Here is a 16,100-nt window from a genome sequence, read left to right as displayed (position 1 = left end):
AAAGTGTTTGTCCAACGGGAACTCCCAAAGAACATTGCAAGGGACCTGGTCCCTGCAAGATTGCAATATGCTTAGTGGGCAACATTGTTGTTGCTTAGTCAAAGTCTAAATTGTCCAAAGGGTGGTGGTTTAGTGGGCAACATGTGTGTTGCTTAGTTGAATTCTAAGTTATTCTGTGTCGGGTAGCTTAGTGGGCAATAGTGATATTGCTTAGTTGCTCTATTTGTAGTGGAACGCTACATTTAGGGGGAAGGGAGTTAGAGGTAAATTCCTAGGTTGCAAGTTGTTGTAATCTGAATCGTTGCTTTATTTGGAAGAAATGGAGTTTGGTTTGAAAAGCCTGTCAGGACAGGTCGTGGTTTTCACCGCCCTTGAGCAAGGGGGTTTTCACGTAAAATCATTGTGCAGATTTTACTTCTAGCCATTTACTTTTGGCATTTATTTCAGCTACTGTTCTTGCTGAGTCAAGGGACCTGGTCCGTTGACGTATATTGGATGCTGACTACTGCATGTGCTTACATTCTGTTTTTACTGTGTCAAGGGACCTGGTCCATTGACTGTTAGTAGAAGCATACATTCCAACACAACCCAAAAAATATGATATCTAACTCAGCAACAAATAAAAAATTGTCACACATAATGTAATGAAGAGACTCTATTCTTCTTATTTATAGTAATCAAACAGTGGAACTCCAAATTTCAACGACAAGAGTAACTTATGTATCAAATGCTACCTAGGATTCTCCATTCCTCGCCTCTACCTTCATGACATCAAGGTAAGATTTTCCGTCAAGTTTTCGTGCAAAAAAATCCTGTAAATATTTTTGCACGACAACTCTTCGGAAAATAGGAGGATTATTTGGTCCAATGAGGCTATGTGCAGGTCCTAATTCGGAATCAAGGTTGAAGGTAGAGAATGTTGCAACTGAGAGTCTCTCTTTGTTTGAGTTTACAATTGCTCTGTGCTCAATGCTCTTATAAACACCATTGCTCATTATCTACCAACACACGTAGACATATTACATATAATATTTTCCAATCCAAGTAAACCGATTAGTAATATTTCTTTACATTTAGTCCACACTAAGTCCTTTTGAAGAAGAGTTGTTATTTACCTCCATCATATCGCCAATATTGACAATCAAAGCATTTGGGAGGGGATTTATAGGCACCCAAATATCGTCATTTCGAACTTGGAGACCTTCAGTTTCATCGAGCTGGAAAAGGATGGTGAGGGCATCAGCATCAGAATGAGGGCTAAAGCCAATGGTTTTGTGTGGCTCAGGGCAAGGTGGATAATAATTCATCCTCATTGACTGCATACCATCACTAAATAGCTCTCTCATTTCATTTTCATCTATCCTTAAAGCCTTTGCCAATTGACATACGATGATCATTGCTAGGCTCTTGATTTCATTCGAGTATGCTTCTATAATGCCCCTGAATTTCAGGTAGGAAACTCACACTCTCAATAGTCTAAATATGAAGCTCAAGAATTTAGGTGTGATTTTGACACTTTTAACTCTTGAAGTAATGAACTCTGGAATAAAGTAATAGAGAAAGGAGACAGGCACCTGAGATTCGAGGGCAACTTCTGAAACAAGTCCACTTTCCGGATACGAAGAGGAAGAGTCATTATGCCAAACATGTCATTCCAATCAAGTTTCTGCTCCTCCGATACAACAAATGAATTCCCAAAACCTTCAAAGCTATCTTCTTGTTGCCATAGTTTCTTCTTTTCTTCCATTGGAAGTTTGAACAAATCAATAACCTCTCTCTTGAAATCCTCCAGGATCGAAGGTGTCACTCCATGGTTTATAACCTATCACTCAACAATATACAAGCTAATTTCTCAAACTGTCACTCAGCTAACAGTTTTTTCATCAAAAAGTCATTCAACTATTTCCATTTCACCTATAAAGTCCCTCAACCAATTCAAGTTATATTTCCGATAGATATTGTTGACGCACAAAAATTAAGCCAAGTTTAAAAAAGAATTACTTCCAATAAAATAAAAGGAGAAGGTGCAAATATATATCGCCTAACTTTATCATTTAGAATACATATACCCCTTAAGAACCATTTTCAAAGCAAAAAAAATTATGAAAAAATGGAACCTGGAGGAAACCCCATTGTTGACAAGCCGAGTGAAGCTTTTGCAGCTCAGAATCCATGGAATCCCCTGAAATCAACTTTTGAAGATCGATAACTGGGACCAATGCTCCGGCGTACGTGACCGGAGATTCTTGTTCTGGGCGGACATACCTGGCCGGAATATTGGTTAGGTGCTGTTTGGCAAGCTCTTGAACACTTGGAACTAACAGAGATTTTCCAAAGTTCATTTTTGCCACCGGCGTTGATTCCATTTCCTCTTGTTACTAATTAAATTGAAAATTATTAACGTCTGATGAAAAAGAAACAGCAGAAACCAGACCTATAGATATAAATGACTCCTTCAAACTATACATCCCATTCAGCTTTGGGTTTATCTATTTCTTCCAAAACCATACAGTAATAGTATTTATCAAGTAATAGTATTTTTTCATATTTTAATTATATAATTTTGTCTTTGTATATTTACATCGCCGCCTGCCACTATTCCAAAGTAACAAATAAAAATTCTATGCACGACAAAATGCTAGTTCCATCATACCAATATAATACTACAAGAAAGGAAACTTTATATTCTCAATAAAAATGAAGTGTGTGCTATTTTTATTCTTTGTAGTAATCAAACAGGGGAACTCAAAATTACAACAGAGCAACTTGTACTAGTGTATCAAATGCTACGTAGGATTCATCATCCTTCACCTCTACCTTCATGTAATCAAGGTATGATTTCCATTGAGTTTTCGTGCAAAAAAGTCTTGTAAATATTTATGCACAGAAACTCTTCGGAAAATGGGAGGATTATGTGGTCCAATGAGACTGTGTGCAGGTCCTAATTCGGATTCAAAGTTGATAGAATAGAATGTCGCAACAGAGAGCCGTTCTTCATTTGAGTTTACAATTGCTCTGTGCTCAATGCTTCTATAAACACCATTGCTCACTATCTGCCAAGTCAAATAAATCATTTACGTCCACAATAATTTAAATGATATTTTCAATAATAGAGTACCGTATTAGAATATGACCTCTTTCTTTACCAAGAACAAAAAAAAAGGTTTATAAAACCAATTTGTTCAAAACAAGCAAGTTTTAATTATCCGAACTAGACATATTATCTTCCTTTTTGAATCATGTGAATTCCATTACACATAAAGTCTCCATTAAGTCCTTTCAAGAAAATTCAGAAGTGTTTAATATGCGAAGCATGCTGTATGACACTGTGAATAAAACCAAACTTAACCAATAACTTGCACACCAAAACTACAATTTTCACTACGTCGCTATCCTCTGAAAAATAAGCTACTCAGTAAAAAGTTGTTATTTACCTCCATCATATCGCCTATATTCACAATCAAAGCATTTGGGAGGGGCTCTATAGGCACCCAAACATCGTCTTTTCGAACTTGGAGACCTTCAGTTTCGTTCAGCTGGAAAAGGATGGTGAGGGCATCAGGATCAGAATGAGAGCTTAAGCCAATTGCCCTGTCTGGCTCAGGGCAAGGCGGATAATAATTCATCCTCATTGACTGCATACGATCATCACTGAATAGATCTCTCATTTCCTCTTCATCCATCCTTAAAGCCTTTGCCAATTGGCATACGATGATCCTTGCTAGGTTTTTCATTTCTTTGGAGTATGCTTCCATGATGTCCCTGCATTTCAAACACACAAACATATTAAGGGATGAGGAGAGCGAAGATCAAGGCACAAGTTAGAATTTAGAAATACAATTTTTAACAAAAAGTATAGTTAACAAGTGTGGTGTACCTCAAGAACATTATGGGCAGGTTCATAACTATATTATTCCTCCTCATTTTGTGTTTATCTATTATTAGCCATAACAGCTTACCAATTTTATTGTAAGTTACAAATCCTCAGGGAAAATAAAGTAAAGGGACCTAACTCCTGGTTAATGATCTAAGGGACGAATTTGGACTTCTCCCTAAAATTTTCTAAGAACTCGTTAATATCGTCGGATAGAGGAGTTTGTTGCTAAAATGGTCAATGAACTAGCAGAAATAGCAGAACAAAGTCAATTTTCTTGACTTATCTGATATAAAAGTAAATTTGTTCACTTATTTCCAATAGTTCAGTGATCGTTTAGGCAATGAACTTTGGAATAGAGTTGTTTATATAATCGTGTTCTGGAATAGAGTAATGTACAGGGTTTGAGGGGATAGGCACCTGAGCTTTGAGGGCAAATTCTGAAACAAGTCCTCTTTGCGGATATAAGGAGGAAGAGTCATTATGGCAAACATGTCACTCCAATCAAGCTTCTGCTCCTCTGATACAACGAATGCATTCCCGAAACCTTCAAAGCTGTCTTCCTGTTGCCATAGTTTCTTCTTTTCTTCGATTGGAAGTTTGAACAATTCAATAACCTCTCTCTTAAAGTCCTCCAGTAATGAAGGTGTCACTCCATGGTTTATAACCTAACATTCAACAATATGCTAGCAAATTCAAAGTTTCTAAAAGTTGCATGTTTTGTTAAGAGTGCACGATCAAAAATATATTAGAAGTATCCCCATTTTTTGAGTTTACTACCTGAACTAATGTAATATCCCATATTTTAAACAAGGACATATTAGTCATTAGCTAAAAAAAAATCAAATGGGCCTTAGCCCATCAGAAACCTAATAAGGGAAAAATTAAATTTAAGCTAAAGAAATTATTGGAGTTAAGAGTTTTGTCAGCAATTCTTGGGGAAAAAAAAGGAAGAAAGAGTATGTTCTTGGAGTCTCTTCCTGTGAAGGAGCATGAAATCGATTAAAACAGAGAAAAATAACTACATGGAGAAGAAGTGGAACTCTTGCTATTTCAAGTATGGATTTCAAGGTAAGTATCTTAACTTAGTTTAAAGATTGAATTTGTATATTCCCTGACTATAAATTTGAGAACTGAGAGTTTGAAAAACATGGGTTTAGAAGGAATAAAGGAATCCGTTAAACTCTTATTATCTTACGGTTTGAGTGAGTATGTTAAATGTTTGGACCAAAATTTTGTAGTTCGGCATAAACCGAAGAAGAATTGCTGGACAGTGACATTAGTTTTGTTTATTATAGGGTGAAGTAATCAACAATGAGACTGTTTTGTGGGATCTGAAGCACCAATTTGATACAAATTGACAGATTGAGAGTCTATCATAAAACCTCGAAGATTGGGTATTCTGAATTTAGTATGAATTAGCCTAAACGAAGGAAGTATTACGAGACCGATATGATGTGATTATAAATTGATTGAAGGAAGTCATACAGATTGCCCAAGTGACAGATTTGGTACTTCAACACGAGTACTGTGAGTAGTAATCTTACCACAATTGATGTTTTATAACTTGCATGACTTTCACATGGTTTATAAAGTAAATGTGTTATCGAATGTTTTGAACTTGCATGTGGGACAAGTCTTTTACTGGATATGATACTGAAAAGATTATTTGAGAGATGATCACATTCTTATAAGATATGATTACTGATATTGAAAAGGTTTTACACTTATTTGAGTATTTTGACAGGTGATTGTTAAACTTTGAAATGATATGATTTGATAAGATTTAAATGCTCTGTTCGATTTTGAATTGTTTTTACTGATTATAAGAAAAATATAAATGGGAGTAGACCTTGATGAATCCCGTAGCTAACGGCGGGTTCGTTAGACCTGGTGCACCTTGTAGTTCTGATTACTGATAAAGCCCTTGCTAGTGGGAAGGTAGAACTAGTATACTATTACTAATATCCCTCGAGTAGGGATCTATTGATATGAATAATTAACTCTTTTATGAGGAGTTCACTGTTATTGGTTACTTCTTAAAGAGAAGGCCACACTGATTACATGATTCATCCTTGGAAACCTCCCAGCTATAAGATCTGATATGAAAATGTTCTTTTTCTGAGTTTGTTATTAGGTATTTACATTGATTTTGCTTATATGAGGCACCTAAGATTGAATATTGTTATTGTTTCTGAAAGAGCATTGTTTCATCATTATGACTATTACACTAGCATGTTTTCTGACTTGTCCCTCATTAAAATGGTTGTGGTTAAGTATTATTACTCACTGAGCTAGCGTCTCACTCCTCGCTAATTGTTTTTACAGAGAATTCAGGTGGTATTGAAGAGGATTTCATTAACTAGCGTGTGAGTTGGTAGCATCTGGTGATCCCCGCATTGCTTCGCGTGGCAAGAGAATTATTGATTTGCTATGTTTATTTAGTTTCTTTTAAAAACTCTTAGAGTCGCTCCATTTGTCATTTCTTTGATTTGAGTCAAGATTAGTCCTTCGAATTGTAGTCAAGTGACTAGTTTGGAACTTTTTCCGTAATTTGGAGATGAATTGGTTTTATTGCGTGACAATTTGATCATTGATGGATATTATATGGTGGTTTATAGTTGCTATTAGTTGTGTTGTGAATTTATGAGACAGGAAAAATCTAGGATAGGCCTAAAATCAAAGGAAACTCTGCCCAATTTTCTGTAGAATTCTGGTGAGGCTTGCTTTGGGATTCTCCCCCTTAGCGCCGGTCATGATCCTTAATTGGGTCGTGACAACTATCAAGTGTTCACTTTCCTATTTGAACTATCATAATCGATTCATCAAAAAAAAAATACTCACCAACTATTATGTGTTCACGTTTTCTATCTTAGTAATTCATCAAAACACACATCAATTATCAGTTATTTCCTTTTCCTACCTAAATCGTCATCATAAGTAGGAAAAAGGAACAATTGATATTTTAGGTGTGTTTCAATAAACATTTAATTCAAATAGGAAACTCACATAACTGAAAGTTGATATACGAAACCCAAAAAAACAAGTATACTTTAGGTGAGCCTTTGAAGTTTCGCTCTTTTGACACAAATGATCACTTCTATAAATTATGGAGTAGCTTTTTAAGAAAATCATTTTCAATGAAAATAAAATTCGTTCTTACCAAACACACCGGAATAATAAATTAAACAAAATTATGAAGAAAATGAAACCTGGAGGAAACCCCATTGTTGGCAAGCAGAGTGAAGCTTTTGCAGTTCAGAATCCACGGAATCCCTTGAAATCAACTTTTGAACATCGATAACTGGAACCGACGCTCCGGCGGATATGACCGGAGATTCTTCCTCTGGGTGGACATACCTGGCCGGAATATTGGTTAGGTGCTGTTTGGCAAGCTCTTGAACACTTGGTACTAACAGAGATTTTCCGAAGTTCAATTTTGCTGGCGTTGACTCCATTGGCTCTTGTTAATTTGGGTTTTATTTCTTCCAATGCCATACTAATTTTTAATTATTTTTTTTATATACATAAAAGTCCACCCTAAATGAGGCAGACGTCTCAATTTTCAAATTTTAGGTCCGATTTTTCTTTTCCTCACATTGTATTTTAACTTTAAAATCAGATTCTATTAGCTAATGTTTATTATTTTTCAATTAGAAAAATATAGAGATAAAAATATGTTTTATTTTATTAGGAATTTGTTTTATCATTATCTAAATGAAAATTAATGATGAATTACTATGAATTTATATATATGAAAATTAATAATAAATTACAATAATTATACTAAGAAAAGAATGTGTTTAAAAATGGGAAAAATAATCTATTTATCAGTAGAGTTCATTTTTACCCCAAAAGTAATAATAGGGGCATTTTTAAATAAAATTCTTAATGGCAAGAATATTTTTTAATCAAGCTATAAACTGAGGATGTTGTTATTTAATTTCACAATGTTTAAAAGCCTTTTTATCCTTTCAAATAAAGTGCAATTTATTGGAAAAATAAGGTAAAATAGTAAAAAAAAAAAAAAATAGTACTTTTTATTCAAATTTGTACTAACCTATGTTTTAACATTAATGTTGTTCAAATATTGTCCTACTATTCTTCTATTACACCATATTTATAGGGTCAAATTAATATTTTAAACCTTTTGCATCTAATCAAACATCATCATAAATAATGAAACCTTTTATCGATTTTCATAAAATGTTTGAGAAGATTCTCCCCCAGTCATTTGTAGTGTTAGTTAGCATAATTTATGTGCTAAGTATCAACTTCAATCGAGATGTCTAAATAAAAATACGTTATATACTCTACCTAAGAGGTTTTTTATTTATCTATACCCAATAGTTGGTACGTGTTTGATGAATAAATGTTATACTATAAAAAAAAAAGTCCCTTAAAAGTAATCATAAATTCTTTTATACCAATATAATACAACAACAAAAGAACAATTTATATTCTCAATAAAAAAACAGTCACATTTGATGAAATGAAGAGTACAGTATTTGTATTCTTTATAGTAATCAAGCAGGGGAACACCAAATTACAACAGCAAGAGTAACCAACTTATACTACATCAAATGTTACCTAGGATTCATCATCCTTTGCCTCTACCTTCATGGAATCAAGGTATGACTTTCCGTCAAGTTTTCGTGTAAAAAAGTCCTGTAAATATTTGTGCATGGGAACTCTTTGAAAAATGGGAGGATTATGTGGTCCAATGAGGCTGTGTGCAGGTCCTAATTCGGATTCAAGGTTGAACGCACAGAATGTTGCAACAGAGAGCCTCTCTTTGTTTGAGTTTACAATTGCTCTGTGCTCAATGCTCCTATACACACCATTGCTCACTATCTGCCAAGTCAAATAGTAACACATTTTACGTTTCCAATATGTTAAATGATATTTTCAACAATAGAGAATCTTATTAGAATATGAGCGCCTTCTTTACCAACAACCAAAAAAAAGTTTATAACGACCAATAAGTTCAAAACAAGCAAGTTTTAATCATCCAAATTAGCCATATTATCCGACAAATTAAATCAATGAAAATAATATGGCTCCCCTGCTTCCACCTCCCTCCAAGCATCTTCCTTTTTGAATCGAAAGAGTTGAATCATGTGTAATTCTATTACACATAAATTCTCAATTAAGTACTTTCAAGAAAATTCACAAGTGTTAATTAATACGTTAAGCATGATACATGACACTGTGAATAAAACCAAACTTAACCAATAACTTGCTCACCAAAACTACAATTTTCACGTCACTACCCATTAAGAAATAAATTACTCAGTAAAAAGTTGTTATTTACCTCCATCATATCCCCAATATTCACAATCAAAGCATTTGAGAGGGGCTTTATAGGCACCCAAACATCGTCTTTTCGGATTTGGAGACCTTCAGTTTCATTGAGCTGGAAGAGGATGGTGAGGGCATCAGCATCAGAATGAGGGCTTATGCCAATTGCCTTGTCTGGCTCAGGGCAAGGCGGATAATAATTCATCCTCATCGACTGCATGCCATCAGTGAATAGATCTCGCATTTCTTTTTCGTCCATCCTTAAAGCCTTTGCCAATTGACATAGAATGCTCATTGATAGGCTCTTGATTTCTTTGCTGTATGCTTCCATGATGTCCCTGCATTACAAACACACAAACAAATTAAAAGCTTAGGAGTGCGAAGATCAAGGCACAAGTCAGAAATACAAGTTTTAACAAAAAGTATAGTTAACTAATTTATTGTGACAAAAAGTAATTGTGTTCACTTATATCAAATAGCTTAATGATCGTTTAAGTAATGAACTCTCAAATAGAGCAATACTCTAGTAAGGAGATAGGCACCTGAGCTTCGAGGGCAACTTCTGAAACAAGTCCACTTTGCGGATATGAGGAGGAAGAGTCAGTATGCCAAATCTGTCACTCCAATCAAGCTTCTGCTCCTCTGACACAACGAATGCATGCCCGAAACCTTCCAAGCTGTCTTCCTGTTTCCATAGTTTCTTCTTTTCCTCCATTGGAAGACTGAACAATTCAATAACCTCTCTCTTGAAGTCCTCCAGTAACGAAGGTGTCACTCCATGGTTTATAACCTAACAATCAACAATATGCCAGAAAATTCATCAACCTTTTAAAAATTACAAATCTAGGCACTTTACCAGAAAACAAAAAGTCATTTTTCTAAACTAATCGTCATACGACCAATAAATGAGAAGGATTATGCATTTTAGACTCTATTATTATCCTTGAGAAGTTAAAATTTGAACACTTTTGTTTGGGGGGGAAGGAAAGCTGAAAATAAGTTTTAACATGTCTTATATGTTTAATTTGAACTAGATAAATGAAAAGTACGTTAAGAATAGAGTATGTTTGGCCAAAATTTCTAAAAATTGCTTACTTTGTTAAAAGTAAACTGTCAAAGACACACCTAAAGTAACTGATTTTTTGAGTTTTGTACCAATTTTCCTATTTGTCTCAACTATTATCAACCATTTATCAAAATACATATTAACTATCAATTGTTTTCTTTTCCAACTTGAAATATTATCATCATTCAAGTAAGAAAAAAGGAACCATTGATAGATGAATTGTATTTCAATAAACATTTGTTGATAGTTAAAGTAGGAAACTCACATTAGTGAGAGAAAAACATAAACTATAGGAGTGTTTTTGAAGCTTTGCAAATAAAATTTATTCGTACCAAACACACCATTACAATTAAACAAAATTATGAAGAAAACGAAACCTGTAGGAAACCCCATTGTTGGCAAGCCGAGTGAAGTTTTTGCAGCTCAGAATCCATGGAATCACCTGAAATCAACTTTTGAAGATCGATAACTGGAACCTCCGCTCCGGCGGATATGACCGGAGTTTCTTGCTCTGGGCGGAGATACCTGTCCGGAATATTGGTTAGGTGCTGTTCGGCAAGCTCTTGAACACTTGGAACTAACAGGGATTTTCCAAGGTTCAATTTTGCCGGTGTTGACTCCATTGCCTCTTGTTGCAAACTTGAAAATTTCTATTAATTCGAAATTCAGATGTAGGTGCAGCAAGGCTGAAACTATAAAAAAATCCACACTTAATTCTGTTGCAGCTTATGTATGACATTGTGCCAACTTATTTATCATTTTACAATATCAAATGTTCTTAAAATAAGGTTACCTTAGTCTTATATATGTAATTTATTCTAAACAACTTGCAAAAACAAAGTGAAATGACAACTAATATGAGACCGAAGGAGCACAACTTTTATAGTTTACTAGTGTATCAAATTTATTTATTTACTTTGTTTTTCATTCAATATTTGATACTTATATTGAAGTCCGATTAATTTAGATTCGATTTGAACCGCATAGGACACCATTCAAAAGGAAATGCTTCCTAGCAAGAATTTTTCCTTACTCAAACCTTGAAATCGAAATCTCTAATTAAGAGTGAAACAAGCAAATCCTTGAATGATATTAGTATCAAATATTTACTAACCAATGTTTGTTAATGTTTGATTTTTAACATGAGAAGGTGACCTCTGAAGAACAAAAAGAGACATGTCAACCATGTTAGGGGGCATCCATAAAATAGGGACGCCTATTAAATAGTACACCATACTAGAAGCACATTAAAAAAAGCATAGTACATGAACATGACATTTAACTTAGTCTCATTTTATATCTATGCCTTCAAATTTTGGGTGTACACAAGGAGACACTTAAATTGAACAAATAAACACACACATTCAATGTGGCATCTTACATGATGTTTTATTTAAAAATATACTTTGGACTGGTTTTAGAGTCGCCACTTAATTTTTTAAGAAAAATCAAGAAAACTATTTTTTCAAAAAGATTGAAAGAAAATCAATTGAAAATATTTAAGGGGGTTCGAGGGCTCATATTAGCATTTCGGGAAGAGTTTGAAAGCACCCGAAATGCCCGCTAACACGCGGTTATCCGGTCATTAACTATTTGGCTAATTGATTTTAAGATAAAAACATGCTTGACAAGTTTAGAAAATAAACCACTTAAGACTTGAATTATCTTTTTATGGGAAAGGGAGATAGTATAAGGGATTTACTTAAATATAATATTTTACAAAGTAACTTAGGTAGTAAAACAGATATGATTATTTGTCTTTAGAAAATCTATAAACGACTATCTTTTTGGGAAATTGAATTAGGACAACCTTAAAATCGACTAGCAAATAAACAATTAAACAAATACGAAACAGATAAAATAAAGAGAAAGAGAGTTTGGGCCCAAGTCTGGTTATCTGTCCGCCTGGGTCAGTACTTGGGCCTAATTTCAGCTTTGGATCCAAAGGCCCAAAACTTAGTACATGTCCTAAACTAACAAGATGATAATTAAAATAAAAGGGCTTAGGCCCAACAACAAAATACAAAACTGCATATGGGGCCTTTAGGCCCATTTCCGTATACACTAGGTGTATACTAGTGTATGCAATCCCATGACATCAATTTCCGGGGACTTATTCTTTGATTCCATTTGGCTGGCGGACTTGGAAGGAAAAGGATTTGAACATAGAACTCGTCAATGCAAATGGCAATGGAAAGAGTCCATGAGGACTCATAATGGATGTCACATGCAACACAAATGAATAAAATATATAAGTATAGCTCATTAACCCCTTTCTTAAAACAAAAAATAATAGTTTATATATATATAGAGAGAGAGAGAGCGCATTATGATAGATTATAAAGCATACAAGTATTATGCATCAGTGGACCCACAATGACTCGGTATACATGTAGAAAACAAATTGAAATCTTGAAGGAAATATTCCTAAATGAACACTAAACTACAGAACATGTATACTATAAGAGTGAAAATATATCAAAGGAGGGACATAGTTTAAAAAATACCAACAAACTATGCTACATCAAATATAAATAAATAAATAAAAAGAAAAGCATAAACAAGATAGTGTCTAGAATTGATAATGGAAAACTCTTAATTTTAACTAAGTCTTAATAAGCATGCTCACTAACAAATCTCTATATATTTTTTTTACTACACTTGGTATTAACAAAAGGCTCTAATCAAATTAAAAGAATCTAAACTCAAGCTTAAGAGACCATTGTAGATAGAATAAAATTATGACAAAAAAAATAAGACATGCCTTTATTAATCAAGCAGTGCATAATATGAAACAATCGATCAAAATATTAGAAGAAACTACCAGCCCAATACAATATTATGGAAAGCAAAATGATGAACAAATAAGGACAACACTCAGGTTCGCAGAAGACAACAAAGCTCAGACTTACTCTTGACATGATAATAAGCTAACATTAGCAGAAATCTATAGCTACGAGTCAAATAGAGAAGCAATCGAAAACCAAAACTACACAGAAGATAAAACTCACAATAAATGATTCAGGCCGCACAATAGACAAGCTCAATATCAAAACCCAAATAAGTTTTAAACCATTCCGAGTAGAATAAAGCACGAAATTAGCCGTTTTCAAAACAAAATAGGCCCATATCAAAGTCAAGAAACTAATCCAACGGCATTTCGCCATTCACACGGCAGCCCGTCACTATTAACTCAAAATAATCGAAGGGAAAGCGAAAGAGCAAAGGAACAGGTACCTTCTCTGGAGCAGCAAACTCAGACGAACGAGTAGAAGCGAGCGAGCTTTAACACCACAATGAGAACTTTTGAGAGATCCGACTAATTCTTCTGCAACCCACAAAGAATCAAAAAAAAAATGCATTCGAAGTGTATTTTCTGGGCGATCTTTTATGGCTTTGGTATTCTCTATATAATTTCTTGCCAACTTTTCCCGATTTATTCCAAAAAAAAAAAAAAAGAGTGAAAAGGAGGAATTTATAGAAGAGGATTAAGGCTAAAATGGGGGGAAATTCGGAGGGATCTTTTGAATTCGAAATTCAAATTCCTTTTAGAAGATAAGGTTGCCAACTCGATTTAGTACGAATTCAAACGGAAAAATGAAGGGAGTCGTCCGATTCTCGAGCAAGGACAAGTGAGATGCGGAGATCGTTCAACCTGTTGATTTGAGTACGATCTTTTGTATGAAGAGAGACGAGAGACGCGAAGCCGGGCTCGGGTTGCTGGACCGGCGATTCTGGGCTTCGATTTTGCTGCTGGACTCGCAATTTTGGACTGCTTGAAGTTTTGGGTTTCTTCGTGTTTACTGAGTGAAGAAGAAGACCAAAGTACAGGGGTCGTTTGGTACTGCTGTATATATGATGTTGTATTACTGAAAATTAAAAAAAAGGTTGGATATTGGTGTATTGGGCTGAGGTGGTGGGTTGGGTTATTTGCTATAATATTGAAATGGGTTTCTAGTGGGCTGAGTTGGCGTGCTGGAAATTGCCAAATAAAAGGCCCAAATTTTGGTCCTTTAGTGGGTTTAGGAGATTTGGCTAATAACTAATAAGATGAATTAATATAAATTAATTAACGAGCTTCTTAATTTCTACGAAATAAAATAATTAACTTACTTATAAACTAATTAACTCAAAAATGTAAACCATTGATTAACTAAACTAAAACCAAATATTCAAATAAAATTTAAACTTTTTTTAGATGATTTTCGAATGCTCATAAAATGTATAATATATATATATATATATATATATATATATATATATATATATCATTTTAATTTTTTTTTATATAAAAATGACAAAATTACTTAAAATGACTTGAAAAAAAAAATATTTTGAATTTCATGAATTCAATTATTCCAAATCGTTTGGAATTGAGGAAGCTCGATGATTAATTTATATTGTGGAGGTCCAAAATTGGGTGTCAACACATGACAATTTGCATTGTAGGTGGTGTCATATGTGTATTATGCCACATAGGACTCTGTGTCTACTTATTTAACTTTATACAAATTTAAGTGTTTACTTGTGCACACCCAAAGTTGGAGGGCGAAATTGTGAAATGAGACCAAGTTAAAGGGCATATTATTTATGTATTATGCCTGAAATAAACTTGTGACTTTTAGTATTTTTCTTACTTATTCACTATTATATAGTTTTTATTATTTTATTTTTATATTTTTATTAATTTTAAAAATAGTTAACTACTATTTAAATTAGTTATTTCTTTTGTCTCATATTAGTGGATCATTTTCCATTTTGGCATGTGCTTAAGAAATCATAAATAAGATGAGTAAGTATGTGAAGCGAGTGAGAATGGTGGCCAGATTCAATTCTCACTGTCCTCAAACTTCCCGTCTGTACTATCATCCTCCCCGCAGGCACGATGAAGGTCACCACCACAACCTCCAATTCTTTGGCGGTGATGGCGGGAAGAACCACCAGATTGGCGTCTTCGGCGGTGAAAATGTGTTCGGTGTTCAATTTGGGGGTTTTGTTGCTAAAATTGGGACTGATAGCACTGATTTCATTCTTTATTCTGTAGTTTAACCATATCACTTATTTTTGAATTTATTATACTCTTCGAAATACTTTGATGTGTTTTCCCTGGAACAAGTGGAGGTTTTTTGTTTTGTTAATTCTAATTTTTTGCTTTAGAGTATTTGATCTTGCATTCGAAGGTCTAAACCTGACATTTTATCCTGCAATTACTATACCTTATTAGATCGTGGCATTTTCAAACACTAATTATTTTATTCCACATAGAAGTTAGCTAGCTAGCCAGAAATATTAGAACGTGGCGTAATGTTATTCGTATTACGTGCATAAGTAAGACGGTAAGATAATTAGTAGCAAATAAATTAGACAAATAAAAAGAAGAAAAAAAGATTTCTTTGTATCCACAATTTTTGCTCATGGGATAGGAAGGAAGAACCACCTTCTTTCCCGATCGATATACAAAAACATTTGGGCGCAAAACTTTCTTCGTGAAAAAAGCTCATCCATGTTAATATAGGATTGTTTTTCATTATGCTTTTACTATGAAAAAAAAAAAATCTATCATTTTCTAAAAATAAATTTATTTTTAGTACGATCCGGCTTCACTGCAACTTTTAGGGGATAGTTTGTGTAATTTTCCCTAAACAATATTCATGAAAATTTTCCAGGGCGAGAGGTGCAACCCAAAAATAGTGTCTAAAGTAACCCACATAGTAATATTTCCTTTCACGTTGATACATCTAACAAATAGAAAACCGTTATATCCAATGAAATGAAGAGTACTCTATTCTTCTTATTTATAGTAATCAAACAGGGGAACTCGAAATTACAACGGCAAGAGTAACTTTTATCAAATGCTAC

At 34.0% G+C, this 16,100-nt stretch overlaps 3 protein-coding genes across 3 annotated transcripts; all 3 read right to left on the bottom strand.

Annotated features, from left to right (window-relative positions):
- Positions 1–727: 727 nt before the first annotated feature.
- Positions 728–2,426, bottom strand: LOC125836116 (protein SRG1-like). Its single transcript, XM_049515200.1, has 4 exons — positions 2,118–2,426; positions 1,575–1,822; positions 1,116–1,440; positions 728–998 (listed from the first exon to the last, which is right to left on the bottom strand). The coding sequence occupies exons 1-4, from the start codon at positions 2,364–2,366 to the stop codon at positions 735–737; spliced, it is 1,086 nt and encodes a 361-aa protein (XP_049371157.1). The 5' UTR covers positions 2,367–2,426; the 3' UTR covers positions 728–734.
- A 307-nt stretch (positions 2,427–2,733) lies between these two features.
- LOC125836121 (protein SRG1-like) lies at positions 2,734–7,351 on the bottom strand. The gene is made up of 4 exons (XM_049515205.1): positions 7,087–7,351; positions 4,295–4,542; positions 3,435–3,762; positions 2,734–3,053 (listed from the first exon to the last, which is right to left on the bottom strand). The coding sequence occupies exons 1-4, from the start codon at positions 7,330–7,332 to the stop codon at positions 2,820–2,822; spliced, it is 1,056 nt and encodes a 351-aa protein (XP_049371162.1). The 5' UTR covers positions 7,333–7,351; the 3' UTR covers positions 2,734–2,819.
- Positions 7,352–8,361: 1,010 nt separating this feature from the next.
- LOC125836117 (protein SRG1-like) lies at positions 8,362–10,902 on the bottom strand. Its single transcript, XM_049515201.1, has 4 exons — positions 10,619–10,902; positions 9,718–9,965; positions 9,189–9,513; positions 8,362–8,728 (listed from the first exon to the last, which is right to left on the bottom strand). Exons 1-4 carry the CDS (start codon positions 10,862–10,864, stop codon positions 8,465–8,467), a joined length of 1,083 nt encoding a protein of 360 aa, XP_049371158.1. The 5' UTR covers positions 10,865–10,902; the 3' UTR covers positions 8,362–8,464.
- Between the last annotated feature and the right edge of the window lie 5,198 nt (positions 10,903–16,100).

Source organism: Solanum verrucosum, unplaced genomic scaffold (genome assembly GCF_900185275.1).
Source record: "Solanum verrucosum unplaced genomic scaffold, falcon-dt-bn FXZP01000278.1, whole genome shotgun sequence".
NCBI classification, from domain to species: domain Eukaryota; kingdom Viridiplantae; phylum Streptophyta; class Magnoliopsida; order Solanales; family Solanaceae; genus Solanum; species Solanum verrucosum.
Note: the sequence above shows the minus strand (reverse complement) of the source record. Positions and strands in the feature narration are given on the sequence as shown.

Coding starts and splice junctions, on each gene's coding strand:
- LOC125836116 (XM_049515200.1), bottom strand. CDS start 2,366: ATGGAATCAACGCCGGTGGCAAAAATGAACTTTGGAAAATCTCTGTTA. Junction 1,823..2,117: donor AACAATGGGGTTTCCTCCAG/GTTCCATTTTTT, acceptor GTTGAGTGATAG/GTTATAAACCATGGAGTGAC. Junction 999..1,115: donor ATATTGGCGATATGATGGAG/GTAAATAACAAC, acceptor GTGTGTTGGTAG/ATAATGAGCAATGGTGTTTA.
- LOC125836121 (XM_049515205.1), bottom strand. CDS start 7,332: ATGGAGTCAACGCCAGCAAAATTGAACTTCGGAAAATCTCTGTTAGTA. Junction 3,763..4,294: donor AATTTGCCCTCAAAGCTCAG/GTGCCTATCCCC, acceptor TTTGAAATGCAG/GGACATCATGGAAGCATACT. Junction 3,054..3,434: donor ATATAGGCGATATGATGGAG/GTAAATAACAAC, acceptor TTGACTTGGCAG/ATAGTGAGCAATGGTGTTTA.
- LOC125836117 (XM_049515201.1), bottom strand. CDS start 10,864: ATGGAGTCAACACCGGCAAAATTGAACCTTGGAAAATCCCTGTTAGTT. Junction 9,966..10,618: donor AACAATGGGGTTTCCTACAG/GTTTCGTTTTCT, acceptor GTTGATTGTTAG/GTTATAAACCATGGAGTGAC. Junction 9,514..9,717: donor AAGTTGCCCTCGAAGCTCAG/GTGCCTATCTCC, acceptor TTTGTAATGCAG/GGACATCATGGAAGCATACA.